The 25,749-nt window shown below is 40.9% G+C and overlaps 1 protein-coding gene across 2 annotated transcripts in view; it reads right to left on the reverse strand.

Annotated features, from left to right (window-relative positions):
• Window positions 1-25,749, reverse strand: part of ZC3H14 (zinc finger CCCH-type containing 14) — a 1,193,127-nt gene that overhangs the window by 516,775 nt on the left and 650,603 nt on the right. For both annotated transcript variants that reach the window (XM_044073898.1, XM_044073899.1), the window contains one exon: window positions 2,314-2,540. In XM_044073898.1, coding sequence (XP_043929833.1) covers window positions 2,314-2,540 — 227 coding nt within the window. The remainder of the gene's footprint in view (window positions 1-2,313; window positions 2,541-25,749) is intronic.

Below are 25,749 nucleotides of genomic sequence, written 5' to 3' on the forward strand. Positions count from 1 at the left end.
AGGTCATTTGAGGTGTACCCGACCAGTGGATCAGATCCAGGAAGATATCCCTGTGAAGCATCCATTTGTGGTTGGTTGTGATGGTTCTGCTGAGATAATCTGCCTGAGAGTTCTGTAGAGAGGGAATGTAGACTGCCTGCAGGGTCACTCCTTGTGAGGTGGCCAATACCCATACTAGAAGTAGCTAGTCTGCAAAGTAAGACTTGGTCCCTCCCTGTTTGTTCAGCTACCACAGAACTGTGGTATTTTCTGTGAAAATCTTTAGTGGACCTTGCTGTAGATATGGTTGGAAGGCTCGATGGGCCAGAAGAATTGCCCTCATCTCTCGAACATTGATGTGTTCTTGTTTGTGTGGCTCTGGCCACAGACCCTGCACTTTTTGATGGCTCAGAGTTACTCCAGCCTAAGTTTGAGGCATCTGTGTGCATGATCTGTGTGGGTAGGGGTGATTGGAGGGGAAGGCCTGGATTGAGGATCACTTGTGTCAACCACCACTGGATTTCTAGTTTGAGGCATGGTAGGAGGGGGAACCCTGTACTACAAGGAGTAGGAATGTTGGGTCCAGACTGACCCAAGGTACTATTGCAACTTTTTCATATGAAATCTTACTAATGGTAACATGGTGATAGTGCCTGCCATGTAGCCCAGGAGCCTGAGGTACTGCCCTGCTGTCAATTCTGTTGACTGAAGGACCAGTAGTAGTACTTCTATCAAGTTTTCCACCTTTTGGAGGGGAAGGTGGGCTTTCATGACATTTGCCCGAAATCTGCATCCCAAGAAGACAATGTATTGAGTAGGTTCCAGGTGGTAATTTATCTGGATTCCCAGAGACTGTAGGAGGGAAAAACAAGGAGTATATGTTGCAGGAGTGTCTCCTTGCTGTCTGCCTGTATCAGCAGGTTGCCCAGATAGGGAAATATCTGGATTGCCTTTGTCCTGCAGAAGGCAATCACTGGAGCCAAACATTTGGTGAAAAACCTGGGTGCAGTGAAAAACCCAAAGGGCAAGGCAGAGAACTGAAAGTGAGAAGGGCCCACCAAGAATCTCATGTATTTTCTGAAAGTGGGCTTTATGGGGATGTGAAGATAGGCATCCTTTATACCTAAGGTGGCCATAAACCCCTGAGGGATCAGAAGGGGAAAAATGGTTGGTAGGGTCAACATCCTGAAGGCTGGAACCTTTAGGAATTGGTTGAGACATGAGAGATCCAGAATTGGTCTCCAAGGACGGTCTTTTCTTGGAACCATGAAAATCCTGGAGTAGAAACCTCTTCCTTTTGCAGCGAGAGCCACTGGTGCCATGGTGCCTTGAGCCAGCAGTGTTTGTAGCACTGGCTGCAGGAGGTGTAGCAGTTATTTTGGAGGTTGTGGGATGCCCTTTCACTTTGGGGACATAAGCCAGGTCACAAAATACCCATTTTGAAGGACTGAAAGGACCCATTTGTCTGAGGTGATGGATGTCCACACAGGCAGGCAGTGAGAGAGGCGTACAGAGAGAGAGAGGAGGAGGGGGTTGTAAGGGTGGCAGGTAGTCAGATGCTACCTGCCCTGTCTCGAAAGGGCGGCCTCTGGCTTGAGGATGGTGTCACTCTAGTTGGAGGGGGTTGCTTTCTGGTAGATTTTCTAGACCTTAAGGGAGCAGCAGGCTGAGAATGTTTTCTAATGAACTGTGTTTTAGTTGGGTAGTTCCTTTGAAATTCTTGAATAGGGGAGACAAAGCACGGCATCTCTAAAAATGTAACAGCCTTCTTAATACTTTACATTTTTCTTAATCTTGATTATTAATAAAAATGCGTTTCTATGTTTCTTATTCGCTAAGTCATACAAATACACTACAAGAAAAAATTAAAAATAAGCAAACATAGAATCTAGATGGAGTATTTCAAAGCAGTCTGCATATGAGGTGCCTGGAAAAACATTACTGTACCTAGATGTAACAATGCATACAGTTGTGAAGTGGAAAAAGAAAACTGAAGAACAGAACAATTCCTTGTATTACACTGTCTAACGGTGTGAGAAGGGAAGCATAACATGGAAAGAAAGCATGTTGGTGTTCATTAGTGGGCTGTCTGAAAGTACAAAGATGCCATGCATCTGTTTATCACTCCTATCACTAGTACCATCTCTGATTCAATCCTCCTTTGTTTACAAACTCCTAAAAACTAAGTTTCCACAGGATCCAGGTATTTTTACCCTGACCATCATATCATAAAGACTGGATTTTAAAAATACTAAATGCACAATAAATTAACCTACTATACAACATATTTACAGTGCAAGTAAATATTTTTTGGTTCAGTTGCCAAGGTTTTACCATCAGGGTCAGCGATCTGGCTGAATATAATGTGATGCTGTGACTCTAGCACTCTCTTCTTCCCCACTTTGTGCAGTGCTAAACTTGATTTAGATAACTTCTCTTCTTCTTCAGTGATGCCCATCTCCTCATCTTCCACATCAGACGTGTAACCTGGAGGGCTGGGCACACCATCCAGGGTCACTATAAATTTGGGGCTGGGGGGTCTCTCTCCTCGATGAGTATCTCTACAACAAGAAAACAAGTAAAAAGTCAAAGAAAAAATAATCAGATTAACATGAGCTTATAAGTGATAGAAATGTTTTAAGTAAGAATGCAAGAAATCTACTAACTGTCCAGTTTAATGATCAGTGTGTTACTATTTCACATAAAATACAACATTCCCTGGGAACTGGCAACATGGCATCCCAAATCATGAAGATTCAGCAGCTACTTATCTTTTAGGCACAATGTGACTCTAAGCTCGTTAATAATTAACATAGAAGAAAAGCTATGTGAAAATTCAGCAAATTAAAGTAGGGTCTGCAGTAGGCCCCAGTGGTGGACAATCTACGAGATAATGAAATTGCAGGAACATGACTAGACTGGAAAATAAATTATCAGCTTGACAGGCCTAACTGCACTTTTTGAATCTATTTTTTATCACATTAAAAGGTGGAAATGAGAGTAAAAACCAGTATGGAAAGAAGAAAGCAAGCAGAGGGAAGAATATAAAGGAAACTGTTAAGGAATGAATAGGATGGAAAGGTAGCACAATACATTTTTTGTGAGACAGGTGCCAATTTCCTATATATCAAGACAGTGAGGAAGTAAGGAAATATGAAGGAATGATAAGAGAGTTATGGTAGCTACCAGTGGCATAAGCCCAAACACAGAAGACAGACAAGACTGACGGGGAGGTTCTGACACACTGAAGGAGGAGGAAGCACAGTAGATATGGAGTCATCAGACAAAAAGTGGTAGACAATAGTGCTAGACATGAATGGACAACAAAGAAGAAAGGGTAGGGATAAAAAAGGGAGGGGAACATTGGGATAGAGGACAGGATAGGTATACCCAACAGTACCACCCTGCAGAAGTGTGACTACTTAGGAGGCTAGACAACACTTTGGGCATGCTCTGGGTCCTGGCTCTGATGGAGTGGCTAGTGGTGGACAGGGTTATGGCTTAGCCAGTCACAAGAGTCTGTCTCTCTCTAGGTGCCCAATGCAGATATCAAGACACCAGTCCATTATCTCCACCGTCATGTCAGACAGCTGTCTCATGATCATAGCCCCTGTAGCTGCTCAGGCATGTGCATAAGGCCAGGTCTGTATGCAATATTGTTCCCCTAGGTGCAATGTGTAGAATCAGCAATTCAGACACATTCGTGAGATAAGCTCTCATTTGCATATGTGCAGTGAGGCCCGAATCTGCAAGATATAAAAATCAGAGGTCACACAAAGCTTCACTGCAGTATGGAAGACTACATACAGCTATACTGGGGAAGTGATCTTACCTGAGGAAGCTAATTTAACCTTGTCGAAAGCAGAACTACCAAGTGCTTAAGGTATGTGCAACATTTACCCTAACCTTACTTTTACTTATTTGTGAAGGAAGTTCTAATACAACTGTAATCTTAAAAGAGACGAGACAGGACAGCAATGTGTTGCAATATACCAAAACCCACATATAGCTAGTTGTGTCAAACAGTCCCTGGAGACAAACATAAATGCATATGCTATGGACTTGGCACAGTAACACTCACAGTACAACCCCGCAGAAGGGTGCATGCAGCAAAATGTATACTCCACTGTACTGTGACATTGTGGATGGGGGTTCATATTGTCAATGTGTTTGCTCTGTGTTAGGTTTGAGTGTGTGTGTGTGTGTGTGTGTGTGTGTGTGTGTGTGTGTGTGTGTGTGTGTGTGTGTGTGTGTGAGTGCATGCTAGCAAATTCATATAGTGAATTCTTTCTACAGATAGCAATATGCCTGCCCACGGAAAGGCAAGGAAGGCCAAGTTCTCTGGCGTCGAGAATGAAGTGTTACTGATGGTTCTCTCTACATGGCCAACAGCTGCTCGTGCAGTAGACTTTTTACTGGCCCTATGGTGACCATGGTTGGCAGGATGTAGTCACAGACATTAATGCTGTCAGTGGCAAGGTCTGCACCTAGAAGCATGTCAGAGGTAGTACCACTAACATTATCTGTGATGCAGAAAAACATGACATCCACCTTGCATGGGAGAGTAAAGCAATGGGAAGTGAGCTGCCACTGATGGAAATAGAGGAATTTCTTGCATATCTACGAGTGGGAATGGACACATCACAGACCCACTGTGGAGTGTTGAACCTTGGAGCTGAATTGCGGCATGCCAGAAGGATTTCCACTGGAAATAGGCCAAGTGAGTATTGCTCTTCCTCAGTTTCATTTCTCCAGGTCTTTTGGGTTTCTGATACTATGACAGGAATGGAACCCATTCTCCCAAGGAGAACTATATCCAAAGACTGAAAAAAAAACATGTTTTCAGCATATTCAGAACTTTACTGAATTATTAATGTCTCTGAATCAAAGTAAGTGGTTATTACCATTTTATAATTAGCTGTACCCCAAAATGCCCTAAATGGGGGCTGCCATAGGTAGCATGATTTTGTTTTACAGTCAATCCTTTCACCTTCCTGATGTCACTTTAGAGGGACAGAGATAAATCCCTATGATGAGACGATCATATACAGTGGTTTTCTGTCTCATAAGCTTACAACAGTACTGTGACTATCTACTTTTGACTGTCAACATCAATCCACATTTTTCATTACTTTGCTTCCTTTGATTTTCATTAGTGGCCACCTCTGATACAGCCTTTTAAGGAATGCTTGATTAACAGGTTTGAAAATGTAGTTAACTGTTCTTTTCAAAGCAGCAGCTGCAGTTCATAGTTTAGCTAAGCTAACTGCCCTTACGAGCCATTTTAAGCCTAGCCAATTATCCCTTGTGAGACTCAAACCCTGCACCTTGTGTTTGTAAGGCAAACACCTTAGCCATTAAGCCACTCTCCCAACCCCCTCAGTGCTCAAGTGTGAGAAATTTGACACGTGATTAATGTATGTTACTTGAGCTGTGACAGTTTGTGTTGCATCCACAGTTTCTAGAATTAAAGCCTTTTATGTTAATCTTCTTTCCACAGCTCACTGACTTGTCTCAAAACTCTGTACGCAATGCAAAAAATGCTATAACAAAACACCAGAAGAAACTAACTTTTACAGTGTCTAAAAATGCAAAATCAAATACTGATAGAAAACATGAGTAAGGTGAAAGTTATTTTTTTCCTTGTGGCACTTAAGAGTTTGATTAACAAGGAAGATAATTAATTTGTAATAATAAAAAAAGACCTAAGGGCCAGATTCATTAACTCCTACATTAAAGGAGTAGCGGACCACAGACACAAAAAACATGTTTAAAACATCATGGTACGATGTTTCCTACACTTTAACAGCACTCTGGGATTATTGAAAAAGTCGTATCTGTGTTTAAAGTAACAGTTCAACTGTTGTAGGCTGCACACTCAAGTGCAATAGCATTTTTCTGTGCATTTAAAGTGTTTTGCTGACTGTTTTTTCCTTAAAAAAAAAAAGATACTTATTTCTGCCTTTCTAAGCTAGTATAGTCCAGTTTTCAGGTCCTTGCTGAATCCAGGGCTGTGTTATAAAGTTTCTGTGTTTGCCCATACCTTTCTTGGATAGAAGTAAGTGTCTCTGTTCACCAGTGAGAGTGGGGAGCTTTGAGCAGCCTATCTGTCCTTGGAGGAGTGGTTTCTGCCCAGAAATTAGTAGTTGATTGGCCATTTTGGGCTAATTCCTCTCTCTTTCATTTCCCTGCTTTAAAACACACTTGTGCGCGGTTTTGCGCTTGTATGCAGCTCGGCAAGCTCCTCGTGGTGTCCTGCAGAGTTCTACAACAGCAGAGAGACTAAAGAGAGACTTTGGAGTGATTAAGTATCATTTTCCTGCTTCTACTTGTTGTCTGTAGCTATTCCTGCCTAAAACGCCAATTTCTAGCATTTCTGTGATATAAATTGTTTTTGTTACAGTGTACTTATTGTTACCTGCACTTTGGAAAAGTAGTATCTGTGTTTAAAGTAACTGTTTAACTGTTGTAGGCTACACACTCAAGTGTGATAGCCTTTTTCTGTCCGTTTAAAGTGTTTTACTGACGGTTTTTTGCCTTAAAAAAAAAGATACTTATTTCTGCCTTTCTAAGCTAGTATAGTCCAGTTTTCAGGTCCTTGCTGAATCCAGGGCTGTGTTACAAAGTTTCTGTGTTTGCCCATACCATACTTGGATAGAATGAATTTTCTCTGTTCACCAGTGAGAGTGGGGAGCTTTGAGCAGCCTATCTGTCCTTGGAGGAGTGGTTTCTGACCAGAAATTAGTAGTTGATTGGCCATTTTGGGCTAATTCCTATCTCTTTCATTTCCCTGCTTTAAAACCCAGGTGTGCTCGGTTTTGCGTGCCGGGCAGCGCCGGTTAGCTAGAGTTAAACCATTCCCGGCTCCACAAAGTCTCCTCTTCAATTTTTCCCTTGAAATTAGTCAATCCTTCAAGTACTCAACCATTCACTTTACAACCTAGCACTTGCTCATAACTCATAGCAAGCACTAATAAACCCCAGCACTAGACCCTCCTATATTACAAGGCTCTCTATTCATCCCCTACAGGACAATCAGCAAAACAACCCACCTTACCTATCCAGGCATGTCTAAAGGACAGTTTCAGGTGTACTCTCCAGTCTAGCTGGTGAATCTGGGCATCTTGAGGCAATGTTACAGTTGCCTCATGTACATTGAAAACCCTCTCCTTCTACCACCCAACACAAATATATGCGAGAGATGCAATTATACAGCCAAACTGGAGGCCAAGCTCTCTCAACCTAAGGCTGGAACAGCCAGTCATGAGGAGAAGGGAATTACTTGCACCACACCACCAGTCTCACATAGACCTATCATACCTGCACCAGCAAAAAACACACATAAATACACAAAAACATACTCGGAGGCTCTAAATAAAAATCTGCAAAAGCAGCAGAGACCTCCAAAGCAGATATCCAAACAACCTCCACCCCCAAAACAAACCACGAAACATACTTCACAAAATCAGTGTGCCATGCAATGACAGCTCTTAAGGCTAAATAACACACCCAACACACTAGTAATAGGTGACTCTGTAGTCAGGCACACTGACATCCCACTCACTAGGCTGAACAAGGAGAAGGTTACTGTAAGCTGTCTGTTGGGTGCCAGGATCCGCCATATAACACAAGCACTCAGGTCACACCAAAACAAGAACAAATATAACTCTGTCATTGTCCATGTTGTTGTGAGTGACCTGAGATGTACCTCCCTGGACTTCATGAAAAGAGACATGGAAGAGCTCTCTGATCACGTAGCCCAGGCCGGTATGACCCCTGACCCTGAGTAGCAGACTACCCTCACCTAGAATGATGCCACAGTATAAAGAAAAAAATCATCAATTTCAACAATTGGCTAAGCTTCTGGTGTCGTTCTAAGGGGATCCAGTGTCTGTCAGCCTGAGATGACATGCTCAACAAGCCACGTTGCTTCACAAGAGATGGCTTGCACATGTCATCCTTAGGCTTTTGAATACTGGCCAAGGCTCTTGCCACCCCCATAGTGCCTTTTTATGCAAGGCACAAAAGACAAACCCACCTCCTTAAACAGCACAAGAAACCAAAAACTGAGGGTGATGCTACTCAATGCCAGAAGTCTAAAAATCAAAATGCATGCACTTGAGGCACTCCTCAGTATGGAGAAAATCGATATCTGATTTAAGGCTCCAGAGAGCACCCCAGCACTACCTGGTTACAACTCATACCATGCTTTTCGGCCACAGAACCTGGACCGAAATACAAAAGGCGGGGGTGCATCCATATTCATCAAGGATACCCACACCTCCAGGTCAGCGGCACAGCAGGATGCCTCAGAGACTATCCATGTGCAACTAACAATGGGCAAATCTGCATTTCAAATTGTAGCTTGCAACAGATCACGCATCATGTCCCAGGACACTGGAAAATACGAAGGTCCTATCTAACACCATGATATTGGGAGATTTCAGTTACCCAAACATAAACTGGGAGAACTACTCATCTACTAACTCCTTTGCCCAACGTTTCCTAGAGTTTATAAATGCAAACGACCTGGACCAACTGGTCACCACTCCCATAAGAAGTGACAACATATTGGACCTGGTCATCACCAACGTGGGTGACTGATGTTCCACACCGGAGGTAAAACCCTCACTGGTTAGATCAGACCATAAACTAATCACTCTGAACATTCACATACCGACCCCACCCCCAGACAAGGAAACCACAATGAAAAATATTTCAAAAGCAAACTTCCCACTACTTAAGACTGAGTTGGTATGTTTCAAAGCCCCCATGGTAAAGGATAATGCTGTCCAAGCTGCAGAATCCTTTACAGATGCACTCTATGACCACCTACAAGAGTGCATGGATCGGGCTATCCCAAGCAAAACCAAGACTCACTCCTCCAAAAAGAGGAAACCTGTCTGGTGGACCCCTGTCATAAATAAGCTATACAATAGAAGGAGGAAACTAGTACAGAATAGAACAAAATCCCAAGAAGGGAAGACATCCCTGATCAGTATCAGCAAGCAACTATGATCCCTCATAAAATCATCCAAGGCTAGCTTTGAAAGAAAAATCGCCAAAGACTCTAAAGATAACCACAAAGCATTCTTTAGCTATGTCAAGAATCTAAGAGCAACTCTCAGATCTGCTCTGAGTTAATGCAGAATGGCACAAAATACACTGAACCGACGGACATTGCCAACATCCTGGCTGACATTGCCAACATCCTGGCTGACAGGTTCAGTGCAAACTTCACCCCTCCTCTCACTCCCAAAAGGGCCATTGACCATTCCTGAAGAATGTAGAGCCCCAGTAATCACAGACACACAGGTTAAAACAGCCCTCTTCAAAGCCAAAAACACAGCATCAATGGGACCAGATGGTGTCCCAGGCTGCATCTTACACGAGCTCCAAAATGAACTAACCCCTCACCTTAATACACTGTTCAAACTCAGCCTTTCCACAGGTTATGTTCCCACGGAATGGCATACAGCAACAGTTAACCCACTCCACAAAGGTGGAGCCACAATGGAGCCAGGGAACTATCGCCCTATAAGCCTGACTAGCTTGGTCTGTAAAGCTATGGAGCGCATCATCATGGAACTCATTAAGAAAGAGATTGGGAACCTCCAAACATTGGACCCTACCCAATTCGGCTTTGTTAAGGGCAGGTCTTGCCTCTTAAACCTGGTAGACTTCTTTGAAACAGTTACCAAGGCTATAGATGAGGGAAAGGTGGTCCACACAGCCTATCTAGACCTCGCCAAGGCCTTTGACACCATTCCCCACTCTGGTATTATAGACAAGCTCACCAGCCTGAACATTAACCCTTACGTCACGAGATGGGTTGCCAACTGGCTCACAGATAGAACCCACTCGGGAAGAGTTGCGGGTGCTAGGTCCGACTCTAAACCGGTTACAAGTGGCGTCCCCCAGGGCTCAGTCCTGGGACCCCTCCTCTTTGGTATGTACTTCTCAGAGATACAGGGACCCCTCCTGTTCGGTATGTACTTCTCTGAGATACAGGCAAACACAGGAGGGCTGTGGCTTACCAAGTTTGCAGATGACTGCAAACTAGGGGCCATAATCGACTCCCTGGCTGACACAGACATCCTCCAGAAGGGTCTCACTGAGATGGATACCTGGTGTCAGAATCATGGCCTCAAGCTAAATGCCAAAAAGTGCATAGTCATCCCCTTTGGGAAAAACAAGGTACCCACAAACTACCACATAGGTGGTAGTCCTCTAAATATGGAAGACGTAATGAGGGATCTGGGGACCCAAGTGGATAGTAATCTCTCCTTTGATAACCACACTGCCAAAGTGGTTAGAAAATCCTATGTGGCCCTCCTAATCACAAAAGGGATCGCATCTAGATCAAAAGAGGTTATTGTGCCCCTCTACTCATCTCTCATCAGGCCCATCATAGAGTACAATGCCCCATTTGGGATGTACCTTACTAGACACCTACAACAGCTGGAAAGACCACAGAAGTACCTCACCAAGATGATTACCGGCCTCAAACAGATGCCCTATGCAGCTCGACTAACGAAACTCCAGCTGTACTCGGTTGCATATCGCCTACTCAGAGGTGATCTCTGCCTGACATACAAAGCCATGTCAAACCCAGAACTGATGGACATGCTCCACCATAAGAAAACCAAATCCCTTAGAACACACGCTCTAGAGATCTAAACCTCACCACAACAATAAATAGGACATGCTGGAGGGATAGGTTCCTGTCCCAGAGACTTCCCTTGCTCTGGAACAAGATTCCAATCTACATTAGGCAGAGCACCTCACTGACCTTCTTCAAGAAAAATCTTGATGAGTGGATGGGAAACCGAAAATTTACCCCGGGGATCAATTCAGTGACTCTGTTGACAGAGGCACAGTAAACTAACCTAAAAGGGTGGCGAAAGCCAACACATTCTGGCTAGGCTTATAAATGCCCTCTGGCAGACAGCCTAGTACCTACCTATGAACCTATTTACAGGATTTTAAATATTTTTATATGTAATTCCAGACTCTGACCACATGGAGGCTAACATATTGACGTTGTTTGGATAAATGAGGTTGCCACTCAATATCCCAGAAATCATTGTTTGGCTCAAAACTGTTACATCATGCAGGCCTCCGTTTGCCTAAAGCTCCTGTCTTTTCATAGATGTTGCATGCGTACAAAGTACTGAGTAAAATAGAACAGTGTAAGTAACATTCCCTGCTGCTGAATGACTACTTAAAACACAAACAGTGAAAATGTCACAAAACACACTAAAAGTGCTGTTTACTGCTGCCTTTTTTTCTAATTTAGTTTAAATGGCACTAATTTGTGAGACAATGAATTCCAGTCCATTTACTTCTCCCCTCCCCCGTAACACTTAGCTTTCCTAGCTGTCAAAGTCCTGAGGGTAATCTGACCTGGTAATTCCATTGATTGGCAGATCTCAGCAGGGTGCTTGACTCATGTAATTTAATCTTTGCTCTAGCATTTCCTTTGTTAGAGGGGACATTTTTTTTGCTGCACTATAGCCATGGCCTTACTTCACTGCATTCACATCCAGTTTATGTAGCAACTCCTGTAAGGTGCATTCACATCCAGTTTATGTAGCAACTCCTGTAAGATCTTGCACCAAGGAGCTAAAGAATAAAACATTTATACCATAAACCAGTTTAGATCTTCATTAATTTAAGTGTTAAGGTATTACTTCATGCTTCCACCTTGTTAAAAATTGAGATTTACATGTGCAAAGTGTGTTGGTATGCAGTGTTTGCCTACATTATGTTTTTACTCCACTGGTTGGTTTTCAAAAAAAAAACTTTTGCAGTGTCCTTGGATTTTTCTTTGTACATACAAACCACATTGCTATATTTTCCCTTTTTTTTCTTGTGTCCAGAAGTCACTTATCACAAAGCAATGTTTTATTTATTTTGTTTAAATAAAGGACATCAAGGTTAATTTACCTTGAATCAGATAATGGATGCCACTGCACAGAATCACTGTTGAAATATTTGTGCACGGACAAAATCCCTTACTAAATCTATTTGCCAGCCTCCAGTGCAATTGGTGCTATGGCTGTAATATACAGGTGTGTTTGCTCATGCCATCCCCACCATTACATATTTTGCTGTGTAATAACCACCCGACATGCCCATACACCTTTAGCCATCAATATGCAGCTACTCCTGTTCGTGTGAGTAAGTGAATTCATTTTCAGACTTAAGGTGTGGAAGCTGCACTGAATTATTCTAGGTGCTTGTTCAGGATTCACATGGTGCTTGCTTAGAGCTACTCTCATGTTAAGTCACTACGAATATGTTGCACTGCCACCTCTGATACCAGGGTAAGGTTTTAATCTTTTTATTCCCGCAGTGTACACTAGCGGTATCTGGTGCAAATACAACAGAGGAGTATGCAAGCGATACACCACCTGGAAAACCTGAAAATTGTTTCTTAGAAACAGCTTGGGAGTAATGCTACCACTTTGATTCTTGCTGGTTTGTTGCAGTTTTGATGAGGCCTTTTGTGCAGGTTGGCTTTCCACTGCATCCAGCTGCTGTTAGCTCTCTTCAGAGTATCTACCAAGAGAAGACTATAGCAAGTGTACAGAAACCCCAACATCTGAGTTTTGATATTACTTCTTAGGAAGAAGCATGGGACTAGTACTACTTTTTGTTTTTGGTAATAGAAGGAGCAAAGCATCAGTCATTTCTAGTTGTATGTAGAAGTGTTGTGACCACCACTATCTCCACAATTAGACAGATAGCACCTCCAGTGATCAGTTTCAAGCCTCATAGGTATAACTCCCACTTCAGCCCTTATTGGTAAGCATCTATTCTAGAGCCATAGATTTCCACATTCCATTTGCCTCTGTGACCAGCTTGGTTGAAATGGGCATCCTAAGTCAATTCAGCAATTGTCTCATGTTTACTGACAACAACCTACTACTTAATATTGACACAGTGTGAGAGAGATGTAGTCATACATTGTTAGTGGAGGCAAAGCTTTCATGTAAAGCTACTACAAACAGCTAGCAGGTGGTCAGTAAAACACAGAATCACACTATACCTATCACACAAAATACAGACCAAGCACGCAGGCTTAAATATACAGACGTTCTTAAAAGTAACCTACCTAAACCACAGAGACCTCCTAAAGGTAACCTAAGAAACCAGTATCTTCAGCCACCTCACAGTAAACTCAGCCAGCATCCACCATGAAACATACACGCAAGTGCAACAGTATTTCAGCTCAAAAGACCATATGGCAAACATCCACACAATGCGACAACTTAGTCACAGGTGACTCTATAATGAGATATACTGATGCACCTCTCATCAAACTGAATAGGGAAAGGGTAATGCTTAGTTATGTATTGGCTATCAGGATTTGGCACATCATGCATGCACTCAAGTCCTTGTACAACAACTACTCACTTGACGCAATCATGAAAGTAAATGACTTGAGATGTACCTCCCTGGAGTATATGGAGAGAGATATGATGGGACTCTCAATATGTGTAATCAAGTAGGTATGAATCTAGCCTTGAGAAGCATTTTACCATCAATGAGAATGATGCAGCAATATAAACAAAAAACTATTGACTTCACCAATTGGCTTAGTTTCTGGTGACATTTGGAGAGGGGAGTGGAGCCCAATATATCAATCGAAAACGACAAAAGGAGAAAAGGCAACAGCCAAAAAACAACGCCAGTTCACAAAAAGTTTAATCCAGCTTAGCGCCTCAGCATAACAGCCTTCAATGAGTACAAGTTACAAAAACACACCCACTCCAATATATACCACAATTAATTAAACAATTACATAAATTAATCAATCAAAAAACAAAATATTATTTAAAGAGAGAACTTCTAATATAAAAAAGAACTAACAATACTAGTAATAAAAAACTTATAATAAACTTTTCCAGTTTACTTCTAAATTTAAACCATTAGGTGACATAGTGTTATATTTCAAAATATAAATAGTTTCTTTAAATAACAAAATATTTTTAATTAATCTATCATCTCCTTTCTTAATGAAAATTTTTTCTAAAATACAACATTCAAATAGTTCAACATTACTATTATGACACTCCATAAAATGTAAAGCAATTGGACTAGTTAATACTCTTCTTTTAATATCTCTAATATGTTCTTGCATTCTAGTTTTAAATTTTCTCTTTGTCTCACCAATATAATATAGTTTACATGGACATCTAATACAGTAAATAACCCCTACAGAGTTGCAAGAAAAATTATTATTAGGTCTAAATGAAATTCCATTAATATTATCAAAATATGGTTTTACATATTTGCATATACTACAATGGCCGCAAACGCTTGTACCCAATATATCTAAATTATAATATACCTTATCAAAGGGAGAAATATAATAAGTTTTTATTAATTTATCAGATAGATTTTGACCTCTTTTAAAAGATATTTTATAATAATAATTGGGAAAAGTTTATAAAGATTTTTATCTGAAATCAGAAATTTCCAAAAATATTTAATAATATCCCAAATTTTGTTACTACATACATTATAAATAGTAACAAAATAAATATCTTGTATTTCCTGAATAGAAGCTTTTGAACATTTATTATTACCACTAGTAGCACTAACCTTCTTCACATAAGGTGGAAAATTACTTTCTTCTCTATTATTATTAATCATAAATTTATTAACATTTCTACAATTATTTTTATCCAATAGTTTATTAATACAAAAATCTAATATTTCTATACTATATCCTCTTTTTAGAAACATAATAATACAATCATAAATATTCTTTTCTAAATCTAGTTCATTATTACATAATCTGGATAATCTAGTAATTTCTCCATAAGGTAAAGCAGACAAGGTATGTGGAGGATGACAACTAGTTCCATATAGGAACTGATTACCATCAGTAAATTTGCGGTACACCGTAGTATGAATCTGATCACCTACCACTCCAGATTACATAATATCTAAGTAATGAACTTGACTACCAAACTGTAAACCATCAAAGTGTAAGTTGTACCTATTATTATTGAGATCTGAAAAGAACTCAAAAATATGTTCACTACCACCGCTACAAAGAAAAATCAAATCATCTATGTAGCGGTAGTAGAGCCCAATATATCAGCCTGGTAGTAGAAGGTAGATAACCATAATGCAATTATAGTCAAGTGGCTACGAAGAATTAATATTATTTAAAATAATACTAATACTACTACTAATAATAATATCTATCACATACTATGTTAAATCTGCAACCATTCTTCTAATACTCTAAAATTACTCCTTAATACATGAAAACAACATTAAATGCATTACTCAATGTAACTTGTTAAGGAAGTAGCAGTATTCATACAGGTTTGCTTAAACATGATTTTACAACGCAGTGTAACCTCCGAGCTCACAAATTGAAACAGGTTCTGAATTATTTTCAGGAGAATGTGTGCTACATCTGTCTGCTTATTTCCATTGAAACAGTGCTTAACTTTCTTGTCTGTTAGTGATTTAGTGAGCCACAGATGAGGTTAAGAAAAATATCAAGGCTCGTCTTGTAAAATCTCTATTACAATCAAACAGTATATGTTGCTGTTTATAAAGGTGAGGAGACAAAAAAATGCACATCTATAACGTCTAGTCCTTGAAATGCAATCCTCAAAGAGTTAAGAAAATACATTTATTACAACAAAAACTATTGCCTAAATGTTTACATCTTGGCTAGGAAATGGATATAGAGGCAAAGCTTTTTTTGTGAGATACTGTGTAAACCAGCTATGCAGCAGAAGCTGGTATTAAGACAACCATTTGCTGGTTATAAATATTTCTGGTATATTTGCCAAAACAGATTTTTTAGAAGATAGCAGCATTTCCCACTTTAGTTACATTATAGTATTTTAATTCAACCACTACAGATGACATCAAAACCTTAAATATATACTTGGATTCAATGCCTTGTAAAAAAGTATTGTAGCCAATGTGTAGCACTCTGGAGTGACAACTTGTATAGTTGCCTATGTTAATTGGGAAGCAAAGGTCATGCTAAATGATGCACGCTAGGCTATAATCCACTAAAGAAGAAATGTTATTCATTCCATAGCTAATGAGGATGCATTAGAATGAAATAAATATATTTTATGTGAAACTATTGAAAGAAGAAGTTTGTAGAATGAAGATCATCATGGTAACTAGAAAGTCTGAAGTAAATGCATATAGATAAATAAAGAAACTCTTTAGAATTTTCCTTATGTAAAATCATATTTCAGTGCTAAAAAGATTTAGCTTAATTCTATTTGTATTCTGAAATCACTTAACATTTTCAATTAATTAAAAAAGATTATTGATTAGTTATGTACAACCAATGTGAAACAATATAAGACTGCTGTTAGAAATATGATTTTATTTTGGCTTAATGCTGCCAAAAATGTAAATATTTTAGCCAGTCATGACTGGCATAGCATGGCACTGACTTGTGCTATATCCGATTTGTAACTGGAGTTAAGTTTATACCTTGCTTGAGATTAGAAGCATTTAGTGACCAGTCACCTATCTCTCTTTGCAAGGGATACGATGGACAGTACTGCTGTATAACTAACCCCAGAAAGAGGGAGAAAATGTTTTTCTGCTTCATGGCCAGCTAGTCTGGAAAAGGGGAACGTATATATTTGAGGGTGTATGGGTAACTCTACATGAACTATAACATCAATTCACTTCACATATCCTGGAGGGAAAAAAAAGCTGGTGGGTATGATTTACATGAATAGTTGCACAAGACATGATACATGAGTGGGAAAACCTCCTTTATGCAGCCTAGAAGAAGGACCCCGGCATGGTCATAACCCAGGACATACTGTATAAGTGTACCAGCAAGCCACAGTCTCAAAGCTGCATTCTTTGTGCAATATGAAGGATGAAGCAAAACCACCACCTGAAAAGTAGAGACAAAAGGTAGTGCCCGATCCCCCATGTCATACTATACATAAGAAGTGCCAAAGATATTTTCCCTTATGTCTACTAAATAGTTGTGTTACACAGATATTTTTGATCTGGTGCTGCATGACAATGAACTTGACAAAACAATGATTAGGCATACTACAGCAAAGGTGGGGGCTCATATCTCAGAATATAACATCATGACTATAACGTGTAGAGCAACAAAAATTCAAAATCGTATCTACACCCGATATCACAGATTCCAATTCACGGTTATTTTTCTAAATACTTTGTGAAGTAGATAAAGAGAGAGAGAGAAAGAAAAACAAACAATGAATATGGGTGCATTAATAATGCTAATGGAGTGCTATTAGGTCTATGGGGGTCATATAATTGTAGTATCTGTCATCACTTCAGCTTAACTACCTTTTTCTATCACTAGTCAGAAACAACCAACTTTTATGTATTCTCCATTACTCCCTGTATCACTGCCTCTGTTAATGCATTAATATTGTCCTTTAGCTTTATGTCCAATTGTATTGTGTTTAATCAGGTTTGAATATTGCTACTTTACTTTGTCAGCTGATGTGTTTCTTTCTTTCCTCTGCTGTTCCACTTTCTGACTCACTTTTTTTCTTCTTGTGTCCATTGAGCAGTCTGTACATTCATATTATTATAAAACAGTAATTTCATAATATCAGTATTAGGTTAAAACATGTGCACACTGAAAAAAACAATGCACTTAATAACTAGGAATATTCTCACTCTGCAAGTATTAGTAATATATTAGCCAACTGCTTCCTATACTAAGTTGTTTGTCAACACCACAGGCAAAATATTAAAAGTGGCACCTAAAAGGAACTTTATTATTAACATGGGTATAAATAGATAGTATTCAGTTTATCAAAACCACCTTTTGCACTACTTAACATTATATGGGATTACACAGACAAATTAATTTTCAACTAGATCTAACCCAGTGACTAAAAATCTTTAAATTATTCATCATTTTGTCATAAGCATCTCACGAATTCTCAAACCTCACTTACTACCATAATTCTATGACTGACTACTGTTGTTTTATAACACAGATCTCATTTAAACTTATCTAGCCTTCTCCTAATATTGCATCATCTGACAGCTTCTCAGAATACAAAGAACTTGAATGTTTTACTCTAGTTTGTAGCCTTAGCTGTTCCTCTGTTTACCAAACTAACTACCCAATAACAGTACCAGATCACTGTAATTCTCACCTGAGTACAGGTATTGATAAACTTCATCTTTTCACTTCTGAAAGGGTAAACGAACATTACTGTCCTTCGCTAAAATCCAGTCTACAACACTTAAACAGAGAGCTGGAACTTAGATTAAATAAAACAAATAGCTTAATGATCAGCAGAGCAGGCATTGTGTGATATGTGACAGAAGTGTAAACTGAAAATAAAAACACACTAAACTAACTACCTATAATTGAATAAGGAAGTATTTTCCTCTTTAAAGATTTTGACAGAGGATCAAGGATGAAGTTTACTTTGAACAACACTACTAGGCATTAACAGTAACTACATCTTCGAATTGCGCACAACTTAATAAGTAGTTTTTAATATTAGTAGTGAGTTACATCTCTACTTACAAGCGGGTCGATATTTACTCTATCCACCGGACAAAATACACATGTTCTCAGAAAACGAACGGCTGTATGAAAAAGACTAATATTCCACAAAAACAACTGGTGAGCGCATTTTATTATTAAACTCTTTGTCATACAGCCATTCATCTTATTATTTATAAAGGCAAAGCTGTAAAGGTCCAGAGCGAGCGATAAAGGAAATTGGTTGCTATTGGCAACCAAGACCACGTGCACCAGCTCAGAAACAAACGGCGCAGCAAAGCCTAAAGACATTTAGAGCAGTAACACACCAAATTCATAAAAAACAAAGTTAAACACCGGAAATATAATCAAAATAAATTCAAAATAAAATGAATGGCTGTACGAAAAAGATTTTAGTATTCAACAATGTTTAAAAACACTACTGGTAAGCAACCAAGACCACGTGCACCAGCTCAGAAACAAACGGCGCAGCAAAGCCTAAAGACATTTAGAACAGTAACACACCAAATTCATAAAAAAACTAAGTTAAACAACGGAAATATAATCAAAATAAATTAAAAATAAAATGAATGGCTGTACGAATGTCACACTCACCAATTAGTAAGCCACAAAACAAGGTGCTGTAGAAAGAGACTTACACAAGTGGTTCCAATGCAAAAACACTGCGTACTAGAAACAAAAGCAGAAAAAGAACTTTCCTACCTCCAGTAGCTGCATTTGAGCACTCAAAGGCAGGTGAAGGCCAAGGCAGCTGTGACATCACAGAATGGGTGGGTTTCATTATTTTACTTAGAATCAGAGGCCGGTCGTGGTGATGTCACTTTGGGTGCGGAAACTGGTCAGGAAAAGTACTTGAACTGCCTGGCCTCAATGATGTCACTAATTGGGTGACTCCAGCTAGCTTTAGTAAAGCACGGGACAATCCTTTTGAAAGAGAAACCATCACAGTACACGGACGTAGGCTATTATTACAGAACTACGGTTAATTAGAAATATTTTAAATGGTGCATTTTTGTTGTTTTATGGTGGGAACTGTAAATAGGGAGCAAAAGGGCTGAGAAGTTGAGAAATGCTTTATAGAAACCCGTTGTACTCCTTTAAGTGTACACCATTCCGAGTGAATAAACAACACAAGCATAACTCTCACCTTCTTCCTCCTAATTTTAATTTTCCTACTGATTTTCTCGCAACCCTGAATATCAAAGGACATTGATAAAGGTTACCACAATTCGTGGACTATGTCTATACCTAGTCTAACCTTTCTCAGCGAACAGACAGCACAAAAAATGTAGTAGGGATGTTCCTGAATACATATTGTGTACAATTGTATGTATAGGCATTCATGAATTTGGCCCCAAGTGTGCGTTTTCTTGTTCATTTGTATCTAAGAACTAAGCTTGAAAGTATTGCTTTTGCTCAGACTCCAAACTACACTATTTATCTGAGGTGTGATGCTAGCAATCTGTGACTGATAAGGCACATTATTTTATTTTATTATTTTTTTCTTAATGGCTCTGTAGTTTGAATAAATGCCCTAACCTGATTACTCTGCCACTCTTAGTAACCTCCAAGATGCAAAGGATGACTATACTTGAAAGGAAAACAGAAATAAGTTCAGACATAAAACAAATGGAATAATTATTAAATAATGCATTTTTTCTGTAATGGCTTTAATTAACATCAAATGATACTTTGTTCCATGTTACTTTTATATTTTACTCTTTTGTTCTATTGCAAGGAAGGAAAAATCACTTTTTAAAAAGAAAAACATTTGGAAGGAGTTCTCCCTTAAGGTTCACGAAATTAGTATTGTTTCAGTCTTTGATGTTAGCCAAAAGTGCTCATCGCAGCATCCGCAATGTGCCCAGAATTGACTCCTCCTGCAATTCATACGGAGCTACACATATTGGTAGCATATCTAAATACGACTGTAAATTCTTTTTTTTATTAGATCCATTCCTCCTACTACTACTATTAGAACTGGCTGCGTAGCTTTCTTCTACACTGCTCTCATTTCTGTCTGCAAATCTTGATATTTTATGACTTTGTGCCTCGCTGTAGGTGAGACACTGTTCATAGGTAGGTACTAGGCTATTAGCCCTAGGGCCTATATAAGCCTATCCAACAAGGTACCCTGGCTTTCGCCACCCAAGAAAATTATTTTCCTGTGCCCCTGTCGAGCAGAGCCATAGAAGTGATCCCTGAGGTGAATTTCCTACTTCCCATCCAATCATCAAGATTTTTCTTGAAGAGTGCTAATGAGGAGCTCTGTTTGACATAGATAGGTAGTCCGTTCCAGAGTATGGGAAGTCTCTGGGACAGGCATCTATCCCTCCAGCATGTTCTGTTTATTGTGGTGACAAGGTTTAGAGCATGTAGCTCGGAGGGATTGGGATTTCTTTAAGTGGAGCATGTCCAACAGCTCTGGGTTTGACATAGCTTTGTATGTTAGGCAGAGATCGCCTCTGAGTACGTGATATGCAACGGAGTAAAGCTGGAGTTTTTTGAGACGGTCTGCGTAGGGCATCTGTTTGAGGCCAGTAATTCTCTTTGTAAGGCATTTCTGTGGCCTTTCCAGTTGTTGTAGATGTCTTGTGAGGTACATACCAAAAGGGACATTGTACTCTATAATAGGTACAATGAGTGATGAGTAGAGGGGAACAGTGACCTCTTTTTTTCTGGATGAGAAACCTTTTGTGATGAGGTGAGCCACGTAGAAGAATTTCCTGACCACTGTGGCAATGTGATTATCATACGAGAGATTACTGTCCACCTGTGTCCCAAGGTCTCTTTATCACACTTTCGGCAGTAGACTACCACTTATGTGGTAGTTCATGGGTACACAGAGTTTTTACCAAAAGGGATGACAATATACTTTTTGGCATTGAGCTTCAGGCCACAGCTTTGACACCAGGCATCTGTCTCAGTGATGCCCTTTTGTAGTACGTCCACATCGTTAGGAGTTTCAATTATGGCTCCTAGTGTGCAGTCATCTGCAAACTTTGTTAGCCAAAGACCTTCTGTGTTAGCCTGTACTTCAGAGAAGTAGATACCAAACAGGAGAGGACCCCAGGACTGAACCCTGTGGTACTCCACTTGTCACTGGTCTGAAGTCGGACTTGGAGTCTGCTACCTTCACAGTGTGGGTTCTGTCCGTGAGCCAGTTGGCAACCCATCTTGTGACATAGGGATTTATACCTAGCGTAGTGAGCTTATCTATAATTCCAGAGTGGGGGATGGTGTCGAAAGACTTGGCGAGATCTAGATAAGCTGTGTGAACCACCTTAGCCTCATCTATGGCTTTGGTGACTGCTTCAAATAAATCAGTCAGGTTTAGGAGACATGATCTGCCTTTTACAAACCTGAACTGGGTAGGGTCCTGAGTTTGGAGATTACAAATGTCTTTGTTTATGAGTTCCATGATGATACGTTCCATGGCCTTGCAGATCAGGCTAATGGGGCGGTAGTTCCCGGGGTCCGTCGTGGCTCCCCCTTTGTGGAGTGGGATAACCGTCGCAGAGTGCCATTCAGTGGGCGCAAAGCCTGAGGTGAGGCTATGAAGGTAGGGGTGCCAGTTCATTCTGTAGTTTGTGTAGAACGCAGACTGGGATATTGTCAGAGCCCATGGATGCTATGTTCTTGGCTTTGGAGAGTGTGTTTTTTTACCTGTGCAGCTGTGATTATAGGAACTTTGCCCTCTAGGGGGTGAGAGGGGGGTAAAGCTAGCACTGAACCTATCTGCCAGGATGTTGGCAATATCAGTTGGTTCTGCATATTTAGTGCCATTGTGCTGTAACTCAGAGCAGATCTGAGTGTTGCCATGGAGATTCTTGACATAGCTATAGAATGCTTTGTGGTTGTCTTTAGAGTCAGTGGCAATTTTGTTTTTGTAACTAGCTTTGGAGGATTTTATGAGGGATCTCAGCTTCTTACGGAGGTTTACCAGGGAGTTCCTCCAGTCATGGGATTTTACTCTTTTTTGCAACAGTTTCTTTCTTCTGTTGTAGAGTTTGTTTATGGCAGAGGACCACCAGATTGGCTTCCTTTTTTTTGGAGGATAGCCTCTTGGTTCTATTAGGGATAGCATGATCCATGCACTCGTGTAAGTGCTTATAAAGTGCATTTGTGTAGGATTCAGCAGTCGTATCTCTATTGTCCGTCTGCATGCCACTTCTGTCTTAAGAAGTGTGAAGTTGGCTTTGGAGAAGTTTTTTTCGGTGGTTTCCCTAATTGGGGGTGGGGGCGGGATGTGGACGTCTAGGGTGATTAGCTTGTGGTCGGATCTGACCAATGAGGAATTGACCTCTGGTGTGGAACACCGGTTGCCCATGTTGGTAATGACCAGGTTTAGGATATTGCTGCCCCTGGTGGGGATGTGAATAAGTTGATCCAAGGCGTTGGAATTTATGAATTCCAGAAAACGTTGAGCAAAAGAGTTGGTGCATGAGTAGTTGAAATCGCCCATTATTAGGGTGTTGGGTTGTACCCAAATACTTTCCAGTGTATCAAGAAATGAGGAGTGGGAATCCTGGGGCATGGTGGGGGGGGGTCTGTAGCAAGCTACAATTTGGATTGCGATCTTGCCCAGAGTTAGTTGCACTTGGATAATCTCGGATACGTTATGCTGTGCAACTAGCCTGGAGGTGTGGCTATCCTTAATGAATATGGACACGCCTCCACCTTTAGTGCTTCGTTCCGGGTTAGGTGGCCAGAATAAGAAGTTATGTATTCACCATAACGTTCCATCTGAGTAGCTAACTTCATTTGTCAGCAACCTGTGGGTATCGGATCCGAATCGGATCCGAGTTGGCAGCTTTATTCAGCTAAGATCTGAGCTCCAAGCTCCTCCCCCTTACCCATAACCCCCTGCCATCCTTCTCTGTCCTCAGATCGAGTTTGCTTAGCATTATAGAATACTACAACCAAAGGATCAACTAAACATGATGTCATCTGGTACAGAGAGCACAAAGATCCTAAAAAGGGATGAACTATAGGTAAGGGGGACAGAGGGGGGGGTTGGTTGCTGACAAATGAAGTTACCTACTCAGATGGAACGTTATGGTGAGTACATAACTTCTTTATCTGAAGTAGTTAACTTCATTTGTTCATCAACCTGTGGGACAGAGTCCCCAGCTACCTAAAAAACTTGGGAGGTCCTCATGGAAGAATATTCTGGAGCACTGCAAAGCCAAAGGACGCCCTCCCTCTGGAAATTATATCCAGCTTGTAATGGGTAATAAAGGTATGGGATGAAGCCCACGTGGCTGCTGAACAAATGTCATCCAAGGATACCCTGGACCAAAAGGCAGCAGAAGTGGAAATCGATCAAGTAGAATGGGCGTGAACTCCGACAGGTTCTGGTCAGCCAGAACTCTTATATGCAAGAAGTATACATTGTGAAATCCATCTGGACAATGTAGCTTTTGGCACAGGTTTACCCAAAAAGGGTTTAGCAAAGGATACAAGGAGTTGCTCAGATTTCCTATGCTCAATTGTCTGTGCACGTCCAAAGAATGTAATTTGTATTCACCTTTGTTTTGATAATTTGGGAAAAAAAAGGTAAGCTGATAGATTGATTAATGTTGGACTCAGAGGTGACTTTAGGTAAGAAGGAGGGATTGGTCCTTAGGGAAACTCTATCTTTATGGAAGACCAGATATGGAGGTTTGGCGCAAAGGGCTTGAAGCTCTGAAACCCTTCTAGCTGAAGTGATAACAATGAGAAAGGCCATTTTCCAAGATAAGTATTTAAGATCCACCAAAGCTGCAGGTTCAAAGGGAGGGCCAGTAACAGCCTGAAGAACAAGGGTTAAATCCCACGGAGGAACTGCATTCTTAACAGGAGGCCTTAACAGGAAAGTACCTTTTACGAAAGTTTTGCAGATCTTGGAAGAAGCTATTGAACCGAGATCACTTCCCACATGAAAATGTGAAATTGCTGCTAACTGGACTTTGACGGTGGAGGAGCTGGCACCTTGATCAAATAAGTGTGACAAAAACTCTAATACAGCTGGTATCGGGGCTGTAAAGGGATCCATATGTCTATGTTCCGCTCAGATCGATAAACGTTTCCATTTGCTCTTATAGACCTTTCTGGTAGAAGGTTTAGGAGCGGCTACTAAAATAGCTTTAATGGAGGAGGAGATACCGGGAGTCCTAGCTATGACTGGAACTGGATCAACCAAGCTGTGAGCTTGAGATTGTCCAGGTTTGGAGATGTCAACTCCAGGGGGTGAGAAATCAGATCCAGAATGGGATCCAAAATCCATGGAGGATTGACCAGATGAGACCAAAGGCAAGGGAACCATGTCAGACGAGGCCAGAATGGGGCTATGAGGATCACTCTGCTCCCCAACTGACGAGCTTTCTGCAAGAATTTTACCATGAGGGGGAGAGGTGGATAAGCATAAAGTAGACTGGATGGCCAAACATGGACTAGAGCATTTCTGGGGGTTCCCCTGGTGAAGGAAGTAGAGCGAAGTACTCGCTGCACTTTGTGTTCGAAGGCGACGCAAAACGATTGCAGCAAGGTTGACCCCACTTGAGGAAGATCTGCTTCACTACTCTCGGGTTCAGAGACCACTCATAAGGTGAGAGGATGGTTCGACTCAGCTTGTCTGCCAAAATGTTGGACCGACCCGGAATGTGCGTTGCTATGAGAAAGCGGTTGGTGGCGATCACCCATTCCCAAACTCACATGCCCTCTCGACACAGCGGATAGGATCTGGTTCCCCCTGTTTATTGATATACCAGACTACTGACATGTTGTCTGATTGAATTGCAATTGTCCCTAAGGAAAGAAGGGCCTGGAGTGCTTGCAACGCTAAAAGCACCGCCCTCATCTCTAGGACACTGATGTGCAACAAGGTCTCCGAGTTTGCACACGTGCCTTGGATGGTTCTGCCCATGCAGTGCCCCCCCCCACCCGAGGTGAGAAGCGTCCGTGGTCACTGTGGCTTGGGGTGGAGTTATAGAGAAGGGGCGCCCTTCCCGGAGATCCGAGGATTGGATCCACCAGAGTAGGGACCTTCTGCAAACCTTGCTGAGGGGGATAGCTGTACTTAGCAGATGTTGCAGGATGGACCATTGGACCTGCAAGGTCCACTGCAGGACCCTCATATTTAGATGAGCTAGTGGTGACAGATTGATGGCAGCCGCCATGGAACCTAGCGCCCTCAGGACCAATTCCGTTGGGGGAGCCAGGGATTGTAAAAGGGCCATCACATGGAATGTCAAAGTTCG

This window comes from Protopterus annectens, chromosome 6.part0 (genome assembly GCF_019279795.1).
Source record: "Protopterus annectens isolate FY-2018-M chromosome 6.part0, PAN1.0, whole genome shotgun sequence".
NCBI classification, from domain to species: Eukaryota; Metazoa; Chordata; order Ceratodontiformes; family Protopteridae; genus Protopterus; species Protopterus annectens.